A 20,323-nucleotide genomic window follows, 5' to 3' on the forward strand; every position below is an offset into this window, starting at 1 on the left:
AGGGGACAGTGCCGCCATTTGGTGACTGGACATAAGGTGCATCATCAGTAAATCCGACAGCATGATTATTAAGTTTACCCCTCACTGGCATCCAAGCCTGTAAGCATTTCCTTCTCGGCTCCAATAAAGCAGCATTTTTGTTGAAAAGTAACTAGTATAGCAATGAAAAATGCCAAAATATGAGGGCTGGGACTTCCCACCATCTCTTGCCTGGAGAAGGCCAGCCATGCTTCAATTTGAAGCTGAGCACACCTTTCTGCCTCACGTTTGTGGGATTACATTACTCACTATGCTGGTACAAGCATAATAAGCTCTTTTAAAAAAAATATTTTTCAATATTTTTCTATGTCCACCCCCCACCCCACGTTATCTTTCAGGGTATTCAGCTGAAGCTGGGGGGGGGGGGGAATAAAGGCGATGAGTGGAAGCTCCATTACAATTCCAGGTCCAACGCTTGCTCTGAGCCATACCTCACACCAAAGCCATTTCCCCGCCTGTGACAGACCCCACAGCACTGTGCCAGCAGGAAATTTGCCAACAGCTGCACCAGTGAATATCCAGCCGTCCTCGCACACTGTGAGCAGGGGTGTGCTGCCCCCGATCAACCATGGCTCTAAAACCAGCTTAGGGTTTGTGTAACTTCCACTTCCAGCAAACATTAAAGTGTTAGAGGGGAGGGTTTTGTAAATCCGGTTGGAACCATTTTAAGTGATTACTGTCCCTTGCTCTGTTCTGCTTCTCTGCTCAAGCTGGCAGAAGAGAAGACACTTTAGGGCAAGGTCCTGGGATTTAGCTTAACCCCCATAACTGATGCTTGCAGCTGTATGACTGGACCTTGTATTGATACAGCTTAGTGTGCACGTAGTGTTCTATTTGAACAGTTCTCTGGGAATAGGAAGCGCTGTTACCACGGTGCTACAAGGGGCAACACGCTTGAAAGGACGCAGCTATCTGAGCTAATTCCCTCTTCCCCTTAGAGGGGTTTGCAAACTATGGATCGAAGTACAGGCCTCAGCTATGCCTCTGCAGGGATTTCGTTTTGCAGCAGAGATGCCCTTAAAACACCAAAAGGTTCTATGAAAAGAAAATACTTCAGATAGATGCCAAAGATATTACCAAATAGCAATGAGTTTTAACGTCGCAGCAACAACAGAAGCAATTATTTGTAATTTATTGTTTATTTTCATATACAAAAAGATAAACTTGAAATAGTTCTTTCTAGCTTTTTTCCTCCTATCTGTTGGGGTGTAGCTGCTTCACACAGGGCAAATACTACATTCATACTGGTTTATTCGGACACCCAGTGCAAAGCTGAAGCAGCAAAACTCCAACTTGGCAGATCTAATTTCAAACTTGAGACTCATTTCTAAAATACCACAGTAAAAAGGAACAAAGATCCACTGCAAATTCATGAACTATGATACAATGTTTTTTCCAAAATGTCTTCATTTCATAACTGCAATACAATGGATGTCTGCATTAGGCCTTTTTATACATACATTATATATATACTTTTGCATAATATATATATAATATACATACAAAAATCAGCACACTTCAATCCAAAAGGGGTTACAGCAACGAGCTTAACTCTCTGTATACTTTTTTAACAGGATACTTTAGTATATCTTTTGTTAACTCAGTAGTACAAGCTATCTCTGTTCTACATTTTTATAGCTACAAGAGTGAAATATAACCTACAACATTTACATTTCACATATCTTGGTATACAAACAGTACTTATTGAATTTGAGCCAAGGACCAAAAGACTCTTTAAAAATTATTTCACCATCTGATAGAGCTTCCTGTAATTTACACTCAGTTTATTCTGCAATCTTCTAAATCATTTATGTAATCTCATAGTTTGAGTTTAAATCCATTCAAACTGGAAATCCTGGAGAAACAGGTTACTGCAAACTCTTATGTATACTCTATATATACAAGTTAAGTAACACAGCGTAATAAGACTTAGCTATTTATCCTAAAACTGATATACACATATTTCACTACGCTAGACAAGTCTTAGGATTTTTATTTTATTTCTTTAAATAAAGCACAAATTTAGAAGTAGCTGGTAAAACTTACAATAAGATGGTTTAAAAAGACAAATGGTTAGGGTGAGATTTCTTTCTGCTGGTGCCAAAACATTTTCTTGTGAGTTTTGTACTATGCTGTGTTGTTTAACTGTATGTGTCTAATGTTACATGCAGAAAGCTCTTTCCACAAGAATTGACATCAAACTGTACTTAAGTCAACTTTACAGTATAAAATTTGTCAAACTTAAGGACAAATGTGAAAATATTAACAGGTGAAAGATCAGGCTTTCAACTCTATCATGAGGATCATGCAGAATTCATAAGCAGATAGTTTGAGCAGATTGACAATGGCATTGTGCGGACTTATGGCATAGAGTAGAGGTCAAGAGTGTTACTTAGTTTGCAGTAACCACCTCCTTCAATTCTGATCCACTAACACATTCACTTTTGCATCATACTTATTCCATTGGAAGGCCAACAGCATTGCAAAATGCCTGCTTCTGGGAGATTTTAATACGTTTGCGAATTACTTACAAAGATAATCATAAACCATCAATAACCATAGAAACATTAGATGGAGAAAAAATGGGGAAAGAGAAACAATTTCTTTTCTTACTTTAAATTAATTACTATTTGAGTTAGAAAGTTACTTTTTTGGCTAAGTAAAATGAAGACTGTAGTGTGCATCAGTTACATAGATACATAAAAAAAAAATAAAAAAAGACTTTCTTGGGGGGACATTTATATAGTAGACTGTTAATGAAAATAATGGTTTTTTGTTGTTGTCATTTTTCTCCAGAAAAAATATCCTGAACCCAATTCTCTTTGGCAAAGTACCATTAAGGAGAAGTAACTGTGGTTGAAGGCCTGTTTTTATGAGAAGGTTCTCCGGAGAAGGTAGTTGGAAAAAAGAAAGGCCTAAACAGGTATCAGGTCTTGCCAACATGTTTCCTGATACCCAGAAATTGTTCTGATGCTTAGTCCACATTCAGGAGCTATGAGTCCTCCTCCAATTTCCTCCTCCTCATGGTTGTTGTTTTTTTATTTGGTGTTTTTTTTGTTTTTAATGCGAGTGGCAATCCAGAGATGCCAGTGACTACTGAATTAGAATTTTAATTGACTAGGATGGTTACTGATTAAACTTCAGTTCCTTAGAATGATGGAAAAGTTGAGTAAAAAGTATGGCCAATGCCCTCCCTTTCACACAAAAAAAAAAAAAAAAAAAAAAAAAAAAAAGCTAATGAAGTCTTCCCAGAATATGCTAAAGTTTTGCAATACTAACCTTACTGGAATGTTGTATACTGAGTTTTACTGTTTTTTTAACAACTGGAAAGATTAAGAGGCCCCTGCTTCAAAATGGGCCCCGAAATGCAGATATAGTTTGAATCACATCATCTGCCCCATTAAAATACTGAAATAAAAAGGCTAACAAAGGAAGCACTTTTCAGAAAACACTTTCTTAATATATATCCAGCACAATGCCATTATAGAGCTTCAGAAAAGCCCTTTTGGTTTCAATGTTGGAAAACAAAAGTTTTGCTTTTTTCCTTCAGTCCTTGGGGATCACTTTCCATTTATATATATATAGCACATACATGTATATATGTATATGATATATATATATAAATACATAGCAAGGTTCCTGTTTGTGTATGTTACAATATTGTAGTATCAAGGAGAATCCAGATAGCAACACTGTTTAACATGAGGTTTGAGGTAATTGGTTCTTGAAATACCTGGATCACAGACTGCATCCAGAAATAACAGCTGGGCAATGAAAAGTGTTTTTTCAGACAGAAAAAACTAGTAAACGAAAAGAAAAAAGAAAAGAAAAAGAAAAAAAAAAAGCTTACAGCAGTTGCTTTTACATGGAAAAATAAAGGCACAACAGAATAGCATTACATTTCAGAAGAGCTGGATGGACATAACACAAGTATGACCTCTTTCTGTGGAAGTGTCCCGACAAAAAGGATTACTGCTTACTTGATTAGGTTATTACTTCAGTCAGGGAACAGAGCTTCACCCAAAGACTAGAATATTAGAAAAGAAGTCCCATGTTAGTGAGTGAGGGTATTGACCAGGTATGTTTAGAAAGTGCTCCAGGAACACACACACTCATGGTCCCACTGAATTAGATGCCAACTCTGCCCCGGGCTTCCACAGGGCCAGGACTTCACCAAGAACAGAGAAGTAGGATTCAGAAATCACAGGAGCTTGCTCTGAATCGTTCAAGCACTAATTTCAAAAGGCACACTGTCAAAACAGCTTTCAAGTAGCACAACATATTGTTTGGTTTTAGGTTTTATTCAGTTAACTTTTACCCTGCCGGCATTGTGCTGTCGAGATTAAGAGAACCAAAGACTGGAGTGATTTTTAGGTCCAACAGGCAAAGTTAGCTTAAGCGAAAAGAAAATATTTTAAAGTTGTTTTTTTTTTCTTTAATACCTTTAGAATACATTGGATTGGCTACACAAATTAGGAATGCTCTTTTTCTAAGTAGGACTTTGGACGTGACAGTGTTCCTTTTCCTTAGTGCTTCTGACCCAGACAGTAAAATCTGACGCTGGGAACACAGAGCACATCTGCATGTTCTGGTGAAGTCTGATTATTGGATTATTGGTGTCACTTCAGTGAGAAGGAACTTCTGGGAAATGCTTTTATCAAGACTCTACTGGCAACAGCTCCTTACAGATCATATTGTCAATGCAGCAAACGCAGCTGCTATAAACGGATATGGCAGCGAGTTAGATCAGCCCAACTATTTGGTCTCAGTAAATTTTTAACACCCTGACTTCACAACTCACTGCAGCATCATGGCATATCTCAACAGACACACTGCTCACACATGGATACTTGCATAATTACATGAAAAAAATTCCTGGTTAAACTGAAGATGGTCATAGAAAAGCAATAAGCATTTTTAGCAGAAGGGACGTGACATGCACAATAACCTATTAAACATATACTAAGTGCCGCCCTCAAAGCATGTCCAAGTACATCCAAACTTGCTCCTCACACTGGTTTCAGGCTAAATTTGTTCTACTCTCTAGACTTTGATGTAGTGCACACTTATTTTAAACTATATATATATATTTATTTGCTGCGCGTACACAGACCTTTCTCCCTTTTCCCTGCAGAAACATATTAGACATTACAAAAATAATTTGTGGTATAAAAGAATTCTCACACAATGTAGAATTTTTGTTTGTATATGTAACTAAAATATATATATATATATATTTCCAAAAGTAAAAAAGTCAAAATGTCCTTATTTTTCTCTATTATATAGTCTATTTTATTTACAGTGTTACCAAACAATATTCTGTATGTAAAAGTGATAGTAGTTTGTGGGACACTTCCTGCCTAGCAACTTCTCAAGGGGAGTGTGGCTTGTAGAGGACTGCAACAACAGCACTGTCACAATATTATCAACCAGCACCTTTCTCTGCCATAGCAGTTTCTTCCTGACTAAGTGAAACCAGATCTCTCACCTGCAAAACAGGTAAATTCTGACAGTCTGCCTAGAAAGCAGCACAAGAGGAATAAAACCTGTGCTCTCCAGTTTTTATGCTATGATATTAAGGGGGGTCAGCATTCCTAATGGCAAACGCCTGTCCAACCAACCTGGAAACCCCACTCCAGCAACGCCGGCATTCAGAGGACCCAAGGCTGCTCCCACTGAACTGAACAACAGAAACAGCGGTGAATCACGAGACCTAAGCAAAATGCAGTAGAGTTACTGGGGGGTACTCACGTACCTTTTCTTTGAAACAAACATAAACACAAAGACCTTGGCATTTCCACAGGTGTAACTTTACCAAGCATAGTTTATTCTGTAAGAAAATTTCAGCCAAAGAATGAGGCAGAATAAAAAAGTGCTTTTCTTTTGTCTTCACTAGAGAAAACGTCATTATCAGGACTAGCTGAAATCCTAAATCAGAATAACGAGTAGGCCAGGTATCACTTAACTGATGGTTGGACCAGTTAATAGCCTTCTCTTAAGAGTGTGCACATATATTTCAACAGGAGCCACATACAGTTTCCAGCCTTGCTGTACTAATGCAATTGCAGTAGCAAGTCACAGCTCTATCACCTCAAGAAAGCAATTTTAGCTCCTGTGGTATTTCCAGTCTCAAAACGTACGCTTAAACTTCCTTCACCTAGGAAACCGACCCAGCCAGTGCAATAAATTAATAAAAGGAGTGAGACCGGAGAGAGGGGAATCCTGGCTCCTCGAGTCATAGAGAATTTTTACCAGGATATTCATGGTTAATATTTACCTAAGAACTGCTATACAAGAGAAGAAGTTCAACAATAAAATTCTGCGACAAAATTTTTAAGAGCTACTTCCTCAAAATCAGAATGGGAAGTGAAATTTACTGTTTGGGAAGTAACATAAGATGTGTTGTATCCAGCGTTTTCAAGGGAGTATTAAGAGGAAAAGAGTCACAATTGCTTATTACAGCTACACCTATGGATGTGCCCTGTTGCTGACCTGGAAAAAGCTTCTGCAATACTGAACAAAACCAAAATCATGTTGTCAATGAAAGTTCAAATGCTAGATTAGCGATGAGGAAACTATTTGCTTGACAGCTCAAGTGTTTAAAGACCAGTAAGTTCATCAGAGCTTGTCTTCAGTAATAAAATAAATAAATACCAGTTAAAAGAACAACTTTAGCTAAACTAGTACAAATTTGTAAATAGGTAAAAGTTCAGGATTTCCTTCTCTGCTGCGGTAGCAAGACACACATACCAACACATTTAAAATTTGTAACCGAGCACAAATGCATTTTGGAAATTGTTTTTAAAATCAGTTTCTGAACCCTGCTGACAAGATGATCTATAAGGAACCATTACTCCAGGTAATACAATCAACATTCGGTCAAAGTTTGTACAGTTCCCCGCAGTAAGGTAAGCTACATGTGAGAATTTTTGTTTATGCTTTCTCAGAAGAGACGACTTAAGAGACTGTCTAAAAGGCTATTAAAATCATATGGCACTTTCAATAAATACTTTAAAGCTTCTCAAAGAAATCAGGATAAAAAAGCAACTGCTGTAATAAGCCTGTTTTAGCCATTATACATAATGCTGAAGGAAAAAATCCAGAACAGCAAACAGATATTGACAGTTAAAAGACAGTACAGCTTTTTTCTTTCTGCAGCAGTGTGAACCAGCTCCCATTCCTGGGGAAATGGGAGCAAGCCCACCTCGAAACAAGCATTCACTCAGTCTTAACTCTGCTCTAGACTCCACCCCAACCCTTACATCACTTCACTTCTAAAACATAGTCACATTTTCATATAACTCTCAGTGCAGAAATGTATTAGAATGTGAAAAGCGCTGATCCTGCAAACCTTTACGACCATGCTTAACGTTAAGTGAGCGATCGATGGCATGCCACCAGAAAAGCCACCCACACGCTTAATGTTCAGCATAGGCACGCTGCAGCATCAGCCCCAAAGATGTCAGCCCTCACCAGCGACATCAGCTGGGTCAAACTGGTGTCCTTCTGTCCGGTTTTGTCACGGTGTTCTCAACAGAATCACATTAAGGAACAGAAACTTCCAATCCTACACACGGAAACACAATTACATGTGTGTACATACTAATATGCAATATACATTCAGTAACGTGAAAGAATAGGTTAAGACTTCATTCAGATAGACAAATTAAGGCAATTATCTTCATGTCTCTTCGAGATAAAGGACCGTGTCCTCATTTGTGACCTCTAGGTTTTAAAGCTATATTTTTCAAGAGATATATTTCAATTTACTTTGTATTTTCTCCATATTTTCTCCAATTAGCAATTTTGTTTGCTTAGTAAATTACATTTGTGCAAGGGTCCACACTGGCAATTTAGCAGTGACAACAAGCCCAATTCATCTGTATAGTACAGACTTTTTACATGTTTTTTTTTTTAAAGGGTGATTAGTTCAGGACTGCATTTTGGCTTAACACAAGAAAAAATTTAGAAGTTCTGGCCATCCCATGGACATAACTTTGTCAGTCTAGCAAGACACAGAATTCATGTTATATTCAAAGACCAAAAAAAATAAGAATAAGAATAAAAAATAAAAATAAAAATAAAACAATAATAACAATAATAAAAAGATGTACTGTCCTTTCACTAAAACAGACAAAACGAAAACAAAAACAAAAACAAAACAAAGCAAAAAACCACAGAATGGAAACAGCCTTCACAAATAAAAGTGAATAATGCCCAGGTACCTTATATAGGCAGTTATTCTACAACTGTATACAGTTATTTACAATGGTGCTTTATAAAACAAACAAACAAAAAAATGGTAGCACTTCCTAAAAGATTTTGGAACTTTTTTTCTTTTTTTTCTTTTTTTAAAACTCCCTTGTCATAAAAGCCAACTTACATTAAAATATACTTACTACAAGACAACACAACTAACAAAATATATAATAAAACTCATACAAGTAGAAAATTCTGAGGTATTTCTGGTTTGAGGTGGTCTGTGGTCATGAAGTTTTTAATTTTTTTTTTCAGTTTAAACCTCGGAAGCCACGTAACGTGTGTGTGTGTGTGTGTTTTGTGTTTTTTTTTCTTTTTTTTTTTCTTTTAACATTGCATGTATTGCAAATTAAAAAAATATTTCAATGTTGAATCAGCAGCATTAGGAACATTCACTGACTAGAGCGAGTTTATGGCATAATAAGAGTAACGGTATTTTAGAATATGCACCACTTGAAGACAAAAGAGTTTAGTCACAGAGTAAGGAGAAAGTAGCGTCAAAGAAACCAGTCTGCGAGATGCCGTGAGAATCGCTGCTGCTGCTCAGCTGCCTCGGCAGTCTGCAGCTGTACAGTTCCTAGGCTTCTGGGATGCTACAGGAGCCATCTGCCACTGGTTCAGGTAATTTCCACCTCCCTACAACCCCAAATTAAAAAGAAAACAAAAAATTTACAGAGCCAGTTTTCACACTTTTCCTCTTTCCACCATCTGCACCGGTGGCTTGGGCTGGCAGATAATCAACCCCGAGGCCAAATTGCCTGAAATGACTCATGCTTCAAGCGAGATGCAAATTTTTTTCCTATGTTCCAGTATTTTACCAAAGTGCTTCTGAGAAGGCACTTTCCCACCTCTTCCAATTATGCTGCTTAAAAGCATCCTTCCCGTTACTATCCAGAGTTGAAAAACAAAAGGTAATCATAGTTCTGCTTTTTTTCTTTAACCACCCAAGCCCCAGAAGCTGGAGGAAGGATGAACTAGCGCCTTGCTTACAGCCACTGGCTCTTTAACTCAGCTTTCTCCATACGCTGCAGCCGTTAATACTCTGCCCAGAAATGTCCTTCCTCTCCTCTAATGGTTACCTGAGAAGTAGCTCCATAGCAAATGATGTTTCCCCAAATGCTGCCAAGTCCAACGTCACTCTCCCCACCCCTATTCTACGCTCCCCCCTTCAATTCTACCACCAAGAATTAACATTCTCTGCCCAGTTACTTTTTTTCCATGTTACAATGACACCCGTTAGATCCGTAAAAGACACATCTGCTGTTTTTTTTTGAAGCTCACTTCCAAAAAGAACCCTAAAACAGAACGGAACCCAAAAACCGAAACAAAATGGGGAAAAAATCCTTTTGAGGAAGGTGTAATCTTATATAACAGTCTTAAGTTTCCTCCACAGTTTGCAGCATTGCATTTTCTAAGATGGTAGGTGATTTTCCTTTATGTCACAGATGCTCCGCTCAGAAGACAGACCGATCAAGAGAAACCCAGAAAACTGAATAAAAAAAAAAAAAAAAAAAAAAAAAAACGAACTGAAGTGAGTTTGTTGAGGTTCTGAGGTACCTGCACCTTTTCTGCATTCATTAGTCGGCACCTGAATGCTTGCTGAAATGTCCATTTTTTTAATACAGTAGAGCAATGTGCTGGTAAAATTGATCCAATCCAAAAAAATAATAATAATAATAATAACAATAATAATAAAAAGTCAAGATAAAATAGCAGCTGCATTCACGTGTTTGTTGGATTTTTGCGGTTTTGTTTTTTTGTGTGTGTTTTTCTTTAAAACTTTTTTTCTTTTCTTTTTTTTTTTTTTTCAAATCCACTGAGTCTGGAAAGACAAATGTGAACCAGGACTTAGATACTAGACTCTTTGGGCGGCAAGTCCACGTTGGTGACGGACGTCACGATGGAGACGAGGCAGTCCGAGGTAGTGCCATTTACGGATTTGCGGATCTGAGCGATGCGCTCCTCGACACAGCCCGCCGAGAGCCGAGCCTCCGCATCGTGGTCCCAGCACTCTTCGATGGTCACGCAGAGCTGCGCCAAGCCCTGTGGAGAATGAAAGAAAAGCTAAGCATCGTTTCTCCGTGGTACGCAAATTAGCATGAGATTAGCTTTAAAAATTGCTTTCACTCTGTTGTTTTCGTTTTCTAAGCTTCTGGTTTCTAAGGCTGTAGGGTTTGGTCATATCCAGCTTTTTTCATAGACACAAAAGTACTTTTTTTTTTTTAATAACAAAGTATATCACGAGATTTAGCAGTTAAAGCCTTAATAGACAAGCCATGATTCCCATGATAACACCACCAGAGCTGGCAGTTCTGTATCAGTTACTATGAAGCAGTTGTTTTGTTTGCAATCACTTCTGTAGATATCCAAAAAATACCTGAATCCAACACTGCTGGAAGAGCACTGCTCATATTTGAATCCCACTCATCCAGAAACTGGAACAGTCAACTCTATCTACACCCAGCAGCTCTCCCTGACGTCTAGGCAACGAGTTACTACACCTGAATCTAGCCCAAACAGCAGCAGTTTGGCCAAAACAGAGGCATTTAGCTTCTTACTGAAGCCCTGTGAGATTTCATGATCTGCTCACTTTCCCAGTCTGAAAAATCAGCTCTTTTATTAAAAACGCTCATTTGAAATTATCTACCTCTGGGAAACCCATGCTGCATTTTACCTCATTGTCTGTTTGCCTTCACTTCTAATTAATTTTTCCTCAAAAAATTGCTCAAGTCTTGCATGCTATCTGGGTTGTGAGGAACATGTCTCCGATGGTATGGATCATTCTCTCTTCAATATCAAAGGGACTTTATTTTCCATTCTTTAATCATATTAAATGAGTCCTACTAAACAAATGCACAGCACACCATGACACATTCCCCATTTATTTGCTCCGTCTGATTTTAATCAGCCAGTTTACCCTCCAAATACAAAAAGGGACAAACATAAAGGGGAATGTGAAGGTGCCATGCAAGCCCTCGTTCCCTGACTCTCTCTGCAGGAGGCCACTGTGCTAGGACAGCATCAGGGAGTGGCGAAGACATGAAGGTCACCTGCAGTTTAGTTTGTGCCTCAGGGCACCTCAATCCTGCCAGATCACTAGAAGATTTTCCTGCAATTTTTCCCTTTGAAGCTAACACATGATGCATAACCGCATCCCTTGTGCCCCTCACGCAAGAAATAACTTCCCCCGTTAACCAGGAGAGACCTACAGGGTGTTTCAGCCAATGATCCTTGAACACGGGGCGCATCTTCTTGTGAACCACCACTTCTTGCAGGTCCTCAAGGGATGGGTGCTGACCTATTTCTTCTTCGAAAGGCAGCATGTATTCATCCACCGGACCTGAAGTGCAAGCAAAGGACCGGGTTAGTACAGAAACAGCCTCTGTAGAGCCACAGCCTCCACAGAGCCACATCTTCCTCGTGCACAAGCTGTGGCTCCAGAGCAACCTCAACCCACTGCAGCAAAATAACCTAAAGAAAGGTTTCAGCACGAGCATAATTTCACTTTAGGCACTGACTAGCAAGGTCAAGCATTTACAGTGCTTGTAATCTCTTCCTTTGTCATCTGGCTTGTTCATAGATTTGTCAGCCCTGACAGGGTAGAGCCAGATGCACTTGTCCCAGGTACCAGCTCCTCACTGCAAAATGATTTCTGAATGCTTTCGTTATACCTGTTACGGCTGTGAACTGCTCTGGGCTCCAAGAATGAGAAAACTGTTCTGAGTGCCAGTGCAGACCCTGGACTGCAGCAATAACTTCTGATCATTGAAATGTCATTTGGCCTCTGGCAATGTGGAGATGCCCTCTTAGAAAAACGCAGCCCAGCTTAACAAATGGGCTTTCTCAGGGTGCTCAGTGGCATTACTTATGATTTCTCAGTAGCGAAAAGTGACCTCTTGCAATAGTGGGAGTAATTCAGGAGGGTCTTTCCAGAATAAAATAAAAGAACCGACCACTTTCGCTGGTCATGAACTGTGACACCAAGAAAATTATGTTTAGGTAATCTGAAAAAAAAAACAGTCACTAAAACAGCTTATTCTTGTAGACACAATGCCAGTCAGTAAAACAAACTGAAGTGCTTGTTCCAACAGATGGCACGATAATGCTCATGACCTTCCATTCCTCTTCCTCAAAGAGGAATCAAGACTATAAAGAGCTGCAGTGGTGATCTCCAAGCCAAACCTACTGATAGTACAACCATGCTCTCGAACTAGCCTACAACTGGAATTGAGTCAATGCTCTGTTTCTGAAGTTACACTCACTGCCTTTCAACTTCAATGAGCAAGACAAGGCCTGTCTGTCAATGAAGTCAACAATGCTGACCATAACGATGCAGCAGATCTGTTAAATAAGGTTTTGTACAATATCACTTCTGAGCTAAAAGTGCGGATAGGGTTCGGCGTAACTCTCGCTCAGCCCAAAGAAAGTCTTCCCTCCGATTTAAAGGTGCTGTGTGTGACACTTGGAGTATCCTGGCCAGCTACTTCCAAAGCAAAGTTGAAAGGGGATCACAAAAATAAAAATCAAAAATCCAGATAGATATCTGGGGGGGCTCAACTGAGAAATCTTATTGCTGCCTCTAATAGAGACCTGCGGAGTGATCCTGGGTACAACTGCTTCACCCTGCTATGCTCTTACGTCCCTGCTCCTCTGGCATTTTATCTGGTTAGACAGGAACTTTTTGAAGAACCACACTCCTAGGCTCACATCCGAATTATAATCAAGTTCCTCTGTGCTCCTACAATATTAACATCAATGTCTGAAGTGCAGGTAAGGTACTATTAATTCACAAACTTGATATTCAGTCCAGAGCACCCATATCTACACAAGTAGAAGTTGGAGCAGGCAGCTTTGGAGATAGTACAACAAAACGACAGCTTCCCTGACCAGAGGCAAAGTCCTGCAAATAGCAAGGATGTAACCAAAAGCAGATGGGCTACTTGGACAGAAAAGATGACCCATTTTGCAGCATCATTTTAGGATAAACCCCCCTGTGAAAGGGGACACCGTGAACTTTGATGGTATTAAAAGCACTTTGAGACTTGAACACTACAAAGGTTATTATCCACAGAAAATGACAGCTTACATTATAAACGAAGCAAATGAAAAACAGGCTAGCAGCCTAATAAGAATATGCCATTGATTATTATTTTTTTAATTATTATTTATTTTTAACAAAGCCAGGCCCGTTCTCTGAGCCAGCAAACCATGCTGAAACAGAGCCGTGCCTGGGGCAGATCTTTAGTCTTACCATCAACTGCTCTACATCTGGAGACTAATTCCCACAATACCAGTCCCATTGCATACATGTCTATTCTCAGGAAGGCGTCTCGTTGGAAGTTGATTGCTCCCTCTAACACTTCAGGAGCCATATACCTCCTTGTTCCCACCTACAGAGAAAGAAACAGCTCGAGTTAAATTCCAGTTGGGTCCGTCAGCCTCCGTTGGTCAGAGATGAATGACAGCTGCTTTCATTAGCCTTAAGGCTACTTCTGCCAAATTTGTACCTCGCTCGAAAGACAACCAAAAGGGAGCTGTTTCTTCTGACACCGATTCTCATTAAGCTCACTTGAGCCTAGATAAGCTACCTGAAGAAAAAAGCCAAAGAGCATGGCTACGTGTGTCGTATACATTCAGCGTACGCTATAGGTCTAATTCAGATGCAGCGAGGCACAGCGAGTGGGGATGAAATCCTTTGCATCCCACTGCATCTTGCTCCAGCAGCACATGCTGGAGGAGAAAACGCTGCCTTTGGAGACACACACAACACCCCGAGGTCAAGCCAGACTTGGTTATTGCAGCCGCTGAAAGTTCAATTCCCTTTCTCTAAAAATACATATGGAAAAATAAAAAAGAAAAGAAAAAAAAAAAAAGAAGAAGAGTAAAATCAATGTATCCTGAAATGGTAGGAAAAGGTGTTGGTTTCAGAGCCCTGGATAAAATCATCCGCAGGAATGGTAAAGCACAAATCCCCCCTGCCCTGACTTACCAGGGTGTGGTTTGGAAAAGACTCCCTCTCCCCACCACATAGCATGCCTGGGTGCGTTCAGCCCAGGCAGAGCCATACAAAACTTCTCAGATATTCATGGCTATGTACGGGGCAGAATCATAGCCCATGATGTAGGAGAGAGGAGAGCACAGCAAGGTGAAAAGCACGTTTTTAATATGGGAGCTGAAACGCCTTTTAATATTTTTCTTTAGGGGTTTCTCATCTGATCTTACTGCTACCTGAGGAATTGGGCAGAAGGGGAAACGTAGATGTGAGAAAGCACGGGAAATGCTGGAAAAATCCAAAGAAAGGTGGCAAAAATGAGGAAAGCTGTGAGGAGATAACCTGAGGTAAGGGTAAAAAGGGGAGATGGCATTGGAGACATGCATTCCTAAAACCCAGGAGGTGCCCGGAGGAACGGCTGCCCTTGCTGCACCCCTGCCCAGAGACACGGTGAGGGGCCACTCGCTGCAGCTCACCGGTGGAAAATCCCAAACTGATCAAAACGCAGGAAATTGTTCACACAGCGCAAAGCCAGCACGCAAAGTTCACCGCTGCGAAAGGTTACCCTGGCAGCGAGCCTGGCTGAATTCTTGAAAACAACTCTACAGTTTTAGGAGTGTTAATGTTTAATACCGAGGCAATAAAAGAGTCATCACGTCCCGTGTTTGAAGGGAGAAGTCGCTTGCCACCAGGGCCAGGACAGATTGCACCTCTACTTGTACAGAAAGTGCGTGTATTGGAGGAAATTAAATGCACAGAAGAGACACTGCAAGGAAAAGGTGCATGGGGGGACAGGGGAGATGTCATGTTTGCACCAGCATGTAGGGGTGGGTTCCCATCACACAGGGCCAGGGGCTGAGAGCTGCGGCTGGGCTCAGGGGTGCATGCTGCTCCCGTTCTCCTTAGGTCTCACTCTCCAGGGTCACGCTAAAGGGAAAAAAAAGGTGCTTTCCCCCATATGAATTACGCAAGGAAGAGGAAAACATTCCCGTAATCTCCCTGCCTCCAGTCTGCATCTGCACAAACCGCCTCTACGCACGAGAAGCTGACTTTTTACAATGTTATTTTTAAAGATAAAGATTACCTGTCCATGAGTGTCCCCTGGAGGTTTTCCAGGTTCAAACCGTACAGCTAGACCAAAATCGGCCAGCACTGCCGTCAAGTCGTTCTTCAGCAAGACGTTTTTACTCTTGAAGTCCCTAGAGAGAGCCAAGAAGCGAGTTTAGGAGGGTTTATTACGGCACGAGTCTGAATCACAGAGCAACACACCACTTTGTAACCTCTACATTTAGCAGCCCTGGGTGGCATCAGCTCCTTCCTTCCTTCCCCAGCTGGCAAATTCAGCTGCTCCCTGCTGCTGGGTGTCCGTGAGATGCCACCAGGCAGCCCCGTGCTGCTGGGCTGGGACCAGACCTAACCCGGGGAAGGTGCTGAGGTCACTGCTGCCACCCTGACCCCGACCACGCACTTCTTGGGTGCTTTTGTTGACTGCCATCACCTGCTGGAAAGAGGCGTGACCAAGGGTGGCATCGGTGCTGCACTGCCACAGCGGTGGTGTCATGGGGGTGCTGGCAAACAGTTTCTCTGAGCTCTGTGCTCACATGGTGTGAAGGTCTCCAGCCCTGCTCTCTGCAGGAGCTCACGCTCGGCAGGAGGGTGCTTTACAGCATGTTTCGGGCACATAACCCTGAGCATCCTCAAGCCCTGGGTACCGGGGGAGTGTGATCAGTCCTCGATGCGCTGCCCGGCCATGTGGCAGTGCCACCTCCTCTCCCTGCCCAGAGGGGAAGCAGGGCACAGGGACAAGCAGTGGGGCAAAGGAGGGAGAGAAAGCACAGCTTCAGGACAGGCAAGCTGCAGAAGTCCTGAGGAAATTACCAGCAAAATAAAATCCAGATAATGAGTTTCCCACCCACAGCCTGTGTAGGCCTTTGCACCACCGGATAACTCCGTATCCCTCCCATCCCCTCCAAGAGGTATCAAAGGAAGAAAGAAAGGGCTACATATTCATCCCATTTAGAATAGAATAGAACAGAACAGAACAGAACAGTTTCAGTTGGAAGAGACTCACCAAGATCACCAAGTCCAACTGTCAGACTACTTCGGGGCTAACCCAAAGCTAAAACACATCAGCACGAGCATTATCCAAATGTCTCCTAAACACTGACAGGCACGAAGCATCAACCACCTTGCTAGGAAGCCTGTTGCAGTGTCTAACTACCCTCTCAGTAAAGTTTTTCCTAATATCTAATATGAACAGCCCCTGATGCAGCTTTGAGCTATTCCCACGTGTCATTAAAACAGAGAAAATCAGGACCAAGCCTTCCTTGGGAATCAGCCACAGTCTTCTATTACACTTCTGCTTTAATTGCAGGACTGACTTCCCCTGGTTGGAAAGCAAGCAGGGGAGGGGGTGAGCCCCCACGGAGACGAGCTGCCGGGATCAGCCCACGCAGCTGACCAGTGGGTGTCAGCCTTTGCAGCGGACAGGATGGCACTGTGCTTGAAGATGACTTCAAGGGGACATCTGGGTCAGCTCTGTGCTGCAGCACTGCTGTTTCGGGGCAGCTCAGGTGAGTCTGCAGGAGCCGGGGAGGTGGGGTTGGATGGCACCGAGATGACTAACCAGCCCAGCCTCGTTCCCTGGGCTTCCCACATTTTCATCTGAAAAGGAATGTTTGGCAATATAATTAAATTACAGACCTTAGACAGCAGATGGCAATTGTCCTGTATGCTCAGCATTATAATTTCCCTATCACCAATTCACTCAGTGACCCTGCTGATTGCAGGACATTGCAGGCCTGCGCAAAATAATTAATGAGGGCAGATACAATTGTTCCGCGCTAGAGAGACCTGTCAAAATTCCTTGGGAAGAGAGAAACTGCTGGACCAGAGAAAAGAGCTGCTGCCTGTGGCCTTGGAGAAAGCATCATGTGCAAAACTCATCCTGTGTCACCCAACCCTGATTCTCAGCTTAAAACATCAGAAGGTTTGGCCAGAGTGCAGCAACATAGCAAGCTATCTGCAGCACGATGGGCATTGCTGGCTCGGGGATTAGCACGGGGGAAGTGGGTTATTTCCCTTACAGCTGTGAAGCTTGAGAGAGGAATGAATACAGGCAGGGACCCCCAGCAGAAATCTGCCTGCTGTGGCCACGGGGTTTCCAGGGACACAGGGCAGTCTTGTAGAGCCTGCAAAACATTTGCACATCTCTGTTACACCTGAAAACACCCCTAACCTACTACTTGCCATCTTAGAGACTAGACTGGCTGCTTCCAGGCTATAGCAGTTTGCCCACAGGCTTAGAAAGCAGCCATCGCCCAATGACACAGATAAATGACTTTGCTCTGACAGCGGTCAGCGTTAGGGGATTACACCCTCCAGGACGGTACAGATTGTGCACGAGATTTCACAAAGCAGTGGCTCAGCTGGGACCGCACGGAAATTGTGCAGCACTCTGCCTGAGCCACACCTTTCCCAGGTGAAGTGAAATGTAAAGCAGGATCATTGTATGGGTGCTTGCTGTTCCTGTCCACCCACACCGCCCTTGGGGCATGTGACAGCTACCTGCTACATCTACACATGGAAGGCAGGGATTTCCTTTTGTGCTTCCTTTTTTCCCCCATATCTCTATAAATGTCCCCATTTTTCCTTCCTTCCACAAACACCCTGAGCTGGCAAGAGTGAACTCAATGCAAACATACCCAGGACTGGGAGAAAGGCTTGATTCAACCCACACCCAAGAGAATTCCACCAACACCATTAGTAAGGACCCTAAAATAGTTGCTAGTAAAAAAGTGGCCTGAAAAGGAGAAAATACCCTTTTCAGTGTCATCCTTGAAATCAGGGAACAAGGGAGCGAGCGGTCAACAAGTGGTCGGTGCGTTAACCTGATTTAGACACCAGAGATTTTATTTTCAGCTTCCACGTGGGGGCACTTTAGCACCGACGAGCGATCCCATAACCTCCATCCTGCTGTGCCGGGGCCACTGTCCTAGGAGTTTGCTCAAAGTCTGCAGAGCAGCGACTCAGGGAGTCCTAACCTGGCCTTCCAGCATCTTCGCATGCATCGTGTTAACCCGTTCAGTGACGCCCCACCTTTAAGAAGTATTCAGCACTGTTTGTTTGTTTGCAGTACAAAGAATGGAGTAATCCAAGGAAAATCCACAGTGTCCTGAAATCCCGCTTCTGTAGGAATGTATTCAGTTCACCCGAGTGGCACGCTCTCCATCTTTTATCATTTATTAAATGGATGGGGACACTAATGAGCACGATCTGTTGCTTTAAAGCCTTTCTGTAGCTTTTCTCTGCTCCCCACCCTCAGGAATTTTCATGCATACACCGCAGCCTTTATTTTCATGGGGACAAATGTCAGGGCCACGGGGTCAGCCCCAGGAGCAGCACAAAGGCAGCTGCAGGCTCTTTCACCAGCCCCCAGCTCCCACCAACTTTAAGGTTCGGGGGGGCCCACAGGGGCCGGGACATCCTTTTAAAAACAGAGATCATCTTGCCGTATAGGAAGACGGCCCCATTAGGTTGGATGCAGATTGCTGCAGCTGGGCACAGGGTTTAAGTCTCTCCTCGATGAAGAGCACGGCTGTGGATTACCATCCGCAGCCACACAACCGTCACAAATCCCTTCGGGAAAGCTCCCCCTCCTGCCATGCTGCTGGCGAACAACTCGGTAGTGAGGGGGTTGGAAATGGATGATCTTTAAGGTCCCTTCCAACCCAAACCATTCTGTGAATCTACGAGGTTTTAGCCAGGGCAAGGGACGTGGGACTGCAGGGATGTGCAAGGGCTAAGACAAGCATTGCTGCAACAAGGATGGTTTCACCCCCTTCATTTGGGATTCCTGCTGCCCCAATATGTGGGCAGGGAGGTCTTGGAGGCACAGCGCCCTTCCTCTGCTGTCTCTCATAAGCACCCTGGCAAGATTTGGGCACCATAAAACTACCGTGAAAAATAAACAGTAGCTATTTTCTACATTTCTACATTTTTCTCATCAAAACCAAACACTCAAAAGCTCTGTGGGAAGACATACAGTGGAGTTATCAGTCTAACACACGCAGGGAAGAATACGGTCCAAACCTTCAGATAGCCATACAAATACACGGATTATAATGTAACTCATCAAGCACAATCCCTGCCAGGAGAGGTTCTCCAGCAACCAGGTTCCCCTTCCTCATACACATCAAAAGAAGAGCTGGGGCAGAGGGAAGCGCCTGCCCTTCAGACATTTGCCATAAACCACCACCAAGCACACATACTGCTTCACAAACAAGGTGCTGATTACCTGCTCTTTGCCATTTCAGATGCAGGTGAAAGAATTCTTGTCTTAGCACAGGATTTTGGGGGCTAAAAGGCATTTACTTTCAAAAGCACAATCTCCTCCTCTGTTTGACAGCATCATTTCAAAGAGGTTGCGAGTATCTGAACAGGGAACTTAAAAAGCGTCCACAAAAGATGCCATACCTGTGTGCTATAGCAGGTTTGTGCCCTTCACCCTTGCACCAAGGGACATCTTCATGTAGGTAGGACAAGCCACGGGCCATGGTTTCTGCAACATGGCAGAGCTCATTCCAACTGATGATGTTGCCCTTCAGGTAATCCGTAAGAGACCCCTATAAAACAGGACATCGCATGTTCTTAACCACAGCCTCTGCTATGGACAGATGTGTAAACTCATCAGTTTAGAAAATGGTTTTCGTCAATGCTTGAGAAACGTGAACCTTCATTTGAGAGGGAAAAATATCAGTAGTAAAAGTGAAAATGAAGGAGAAATAAAAACCAGAAGCATTTATGAGTTCTGAGCCCTTGACAGCACAGAAAGTGTCTGATCTCCAAAACAAGCCCCGAGTCTACTCATCTGCCAGGGGAGGGAAGGAAGGGACAAAATGGTCTCAAAACAGAGCAAGTCTTACAGCTTAGGAAAAGGGAGAACCTTGCATGCAAGAAGATGTTGCATGGTATCAGCTGGTGGTGGAAATGATTGACTCAGTAGGCCTTGAATTAAACAGAGGGATAATGCTG

General features: G+C 42.6%; 1 protein-coding gene across 2 annotated transcripts in view; it reads right to left on the bottom strand.

Annotated features, from left to right (window-relative positions):
• Positions 1 to 10,106: 10,106 nt before the first annotated feature.
• ACVR2B (activin A receptor type 2B) overlaps positions 10,107 to 20,323 on the bottom strand; it is a 90,949-nt gene continuing 80,732 nt past the window's right edge. Inside the window, exons 7-11 of one of the 2 annotated variants that reach the window (XM_035554378.1) lie at positions 19,766 to 19,914; positions 15,375 to 15,489; positions 13,550 to 13,688; positions 11,508 to 11,638; positions 10,107 to 10,341 (exon numbers count right to left, since the gene is read on the bottom strand). In XM_035554378.1, the coding sequence (XP_035410271.1) occupies positions 10,147 to 10,341; positions 11,508 to 11,638; positions 13,550 to 13,688; positions 15,375 to 15,489; positions 19,766 to 19,914 (729 nt within the window). In that variant the 3' untranslated portion in view covers positions 10,107 to 10,146. The remainder of the gene's footprint in view (positions 10,342 to 11,507; positions 11,639 to 13,549; positions 13,689 to 15,374; positions 15,490 to 19,765; positions 19,915 to 20,323) is intronic. The other variant, XM_035554377.1, reaches the window with a different exon arrangement.

This window comes from Cygnus atratus, chromosome 2, assembly GCF_013377495.2.
Source record: "Cygnus atratus isolate AKBS03 ecotype Queensland, Australia chromosome 2, CAtr_DNAZoo_HiC_assembly, whole genome shotgun sequence".
In the NCBI taxonomy this organism is placed as follows: Eukaryota; Metazoa; Chordata; class Aves; order Anseriformes; family Anatidae; genus Cygnus; species Cygnus atratus.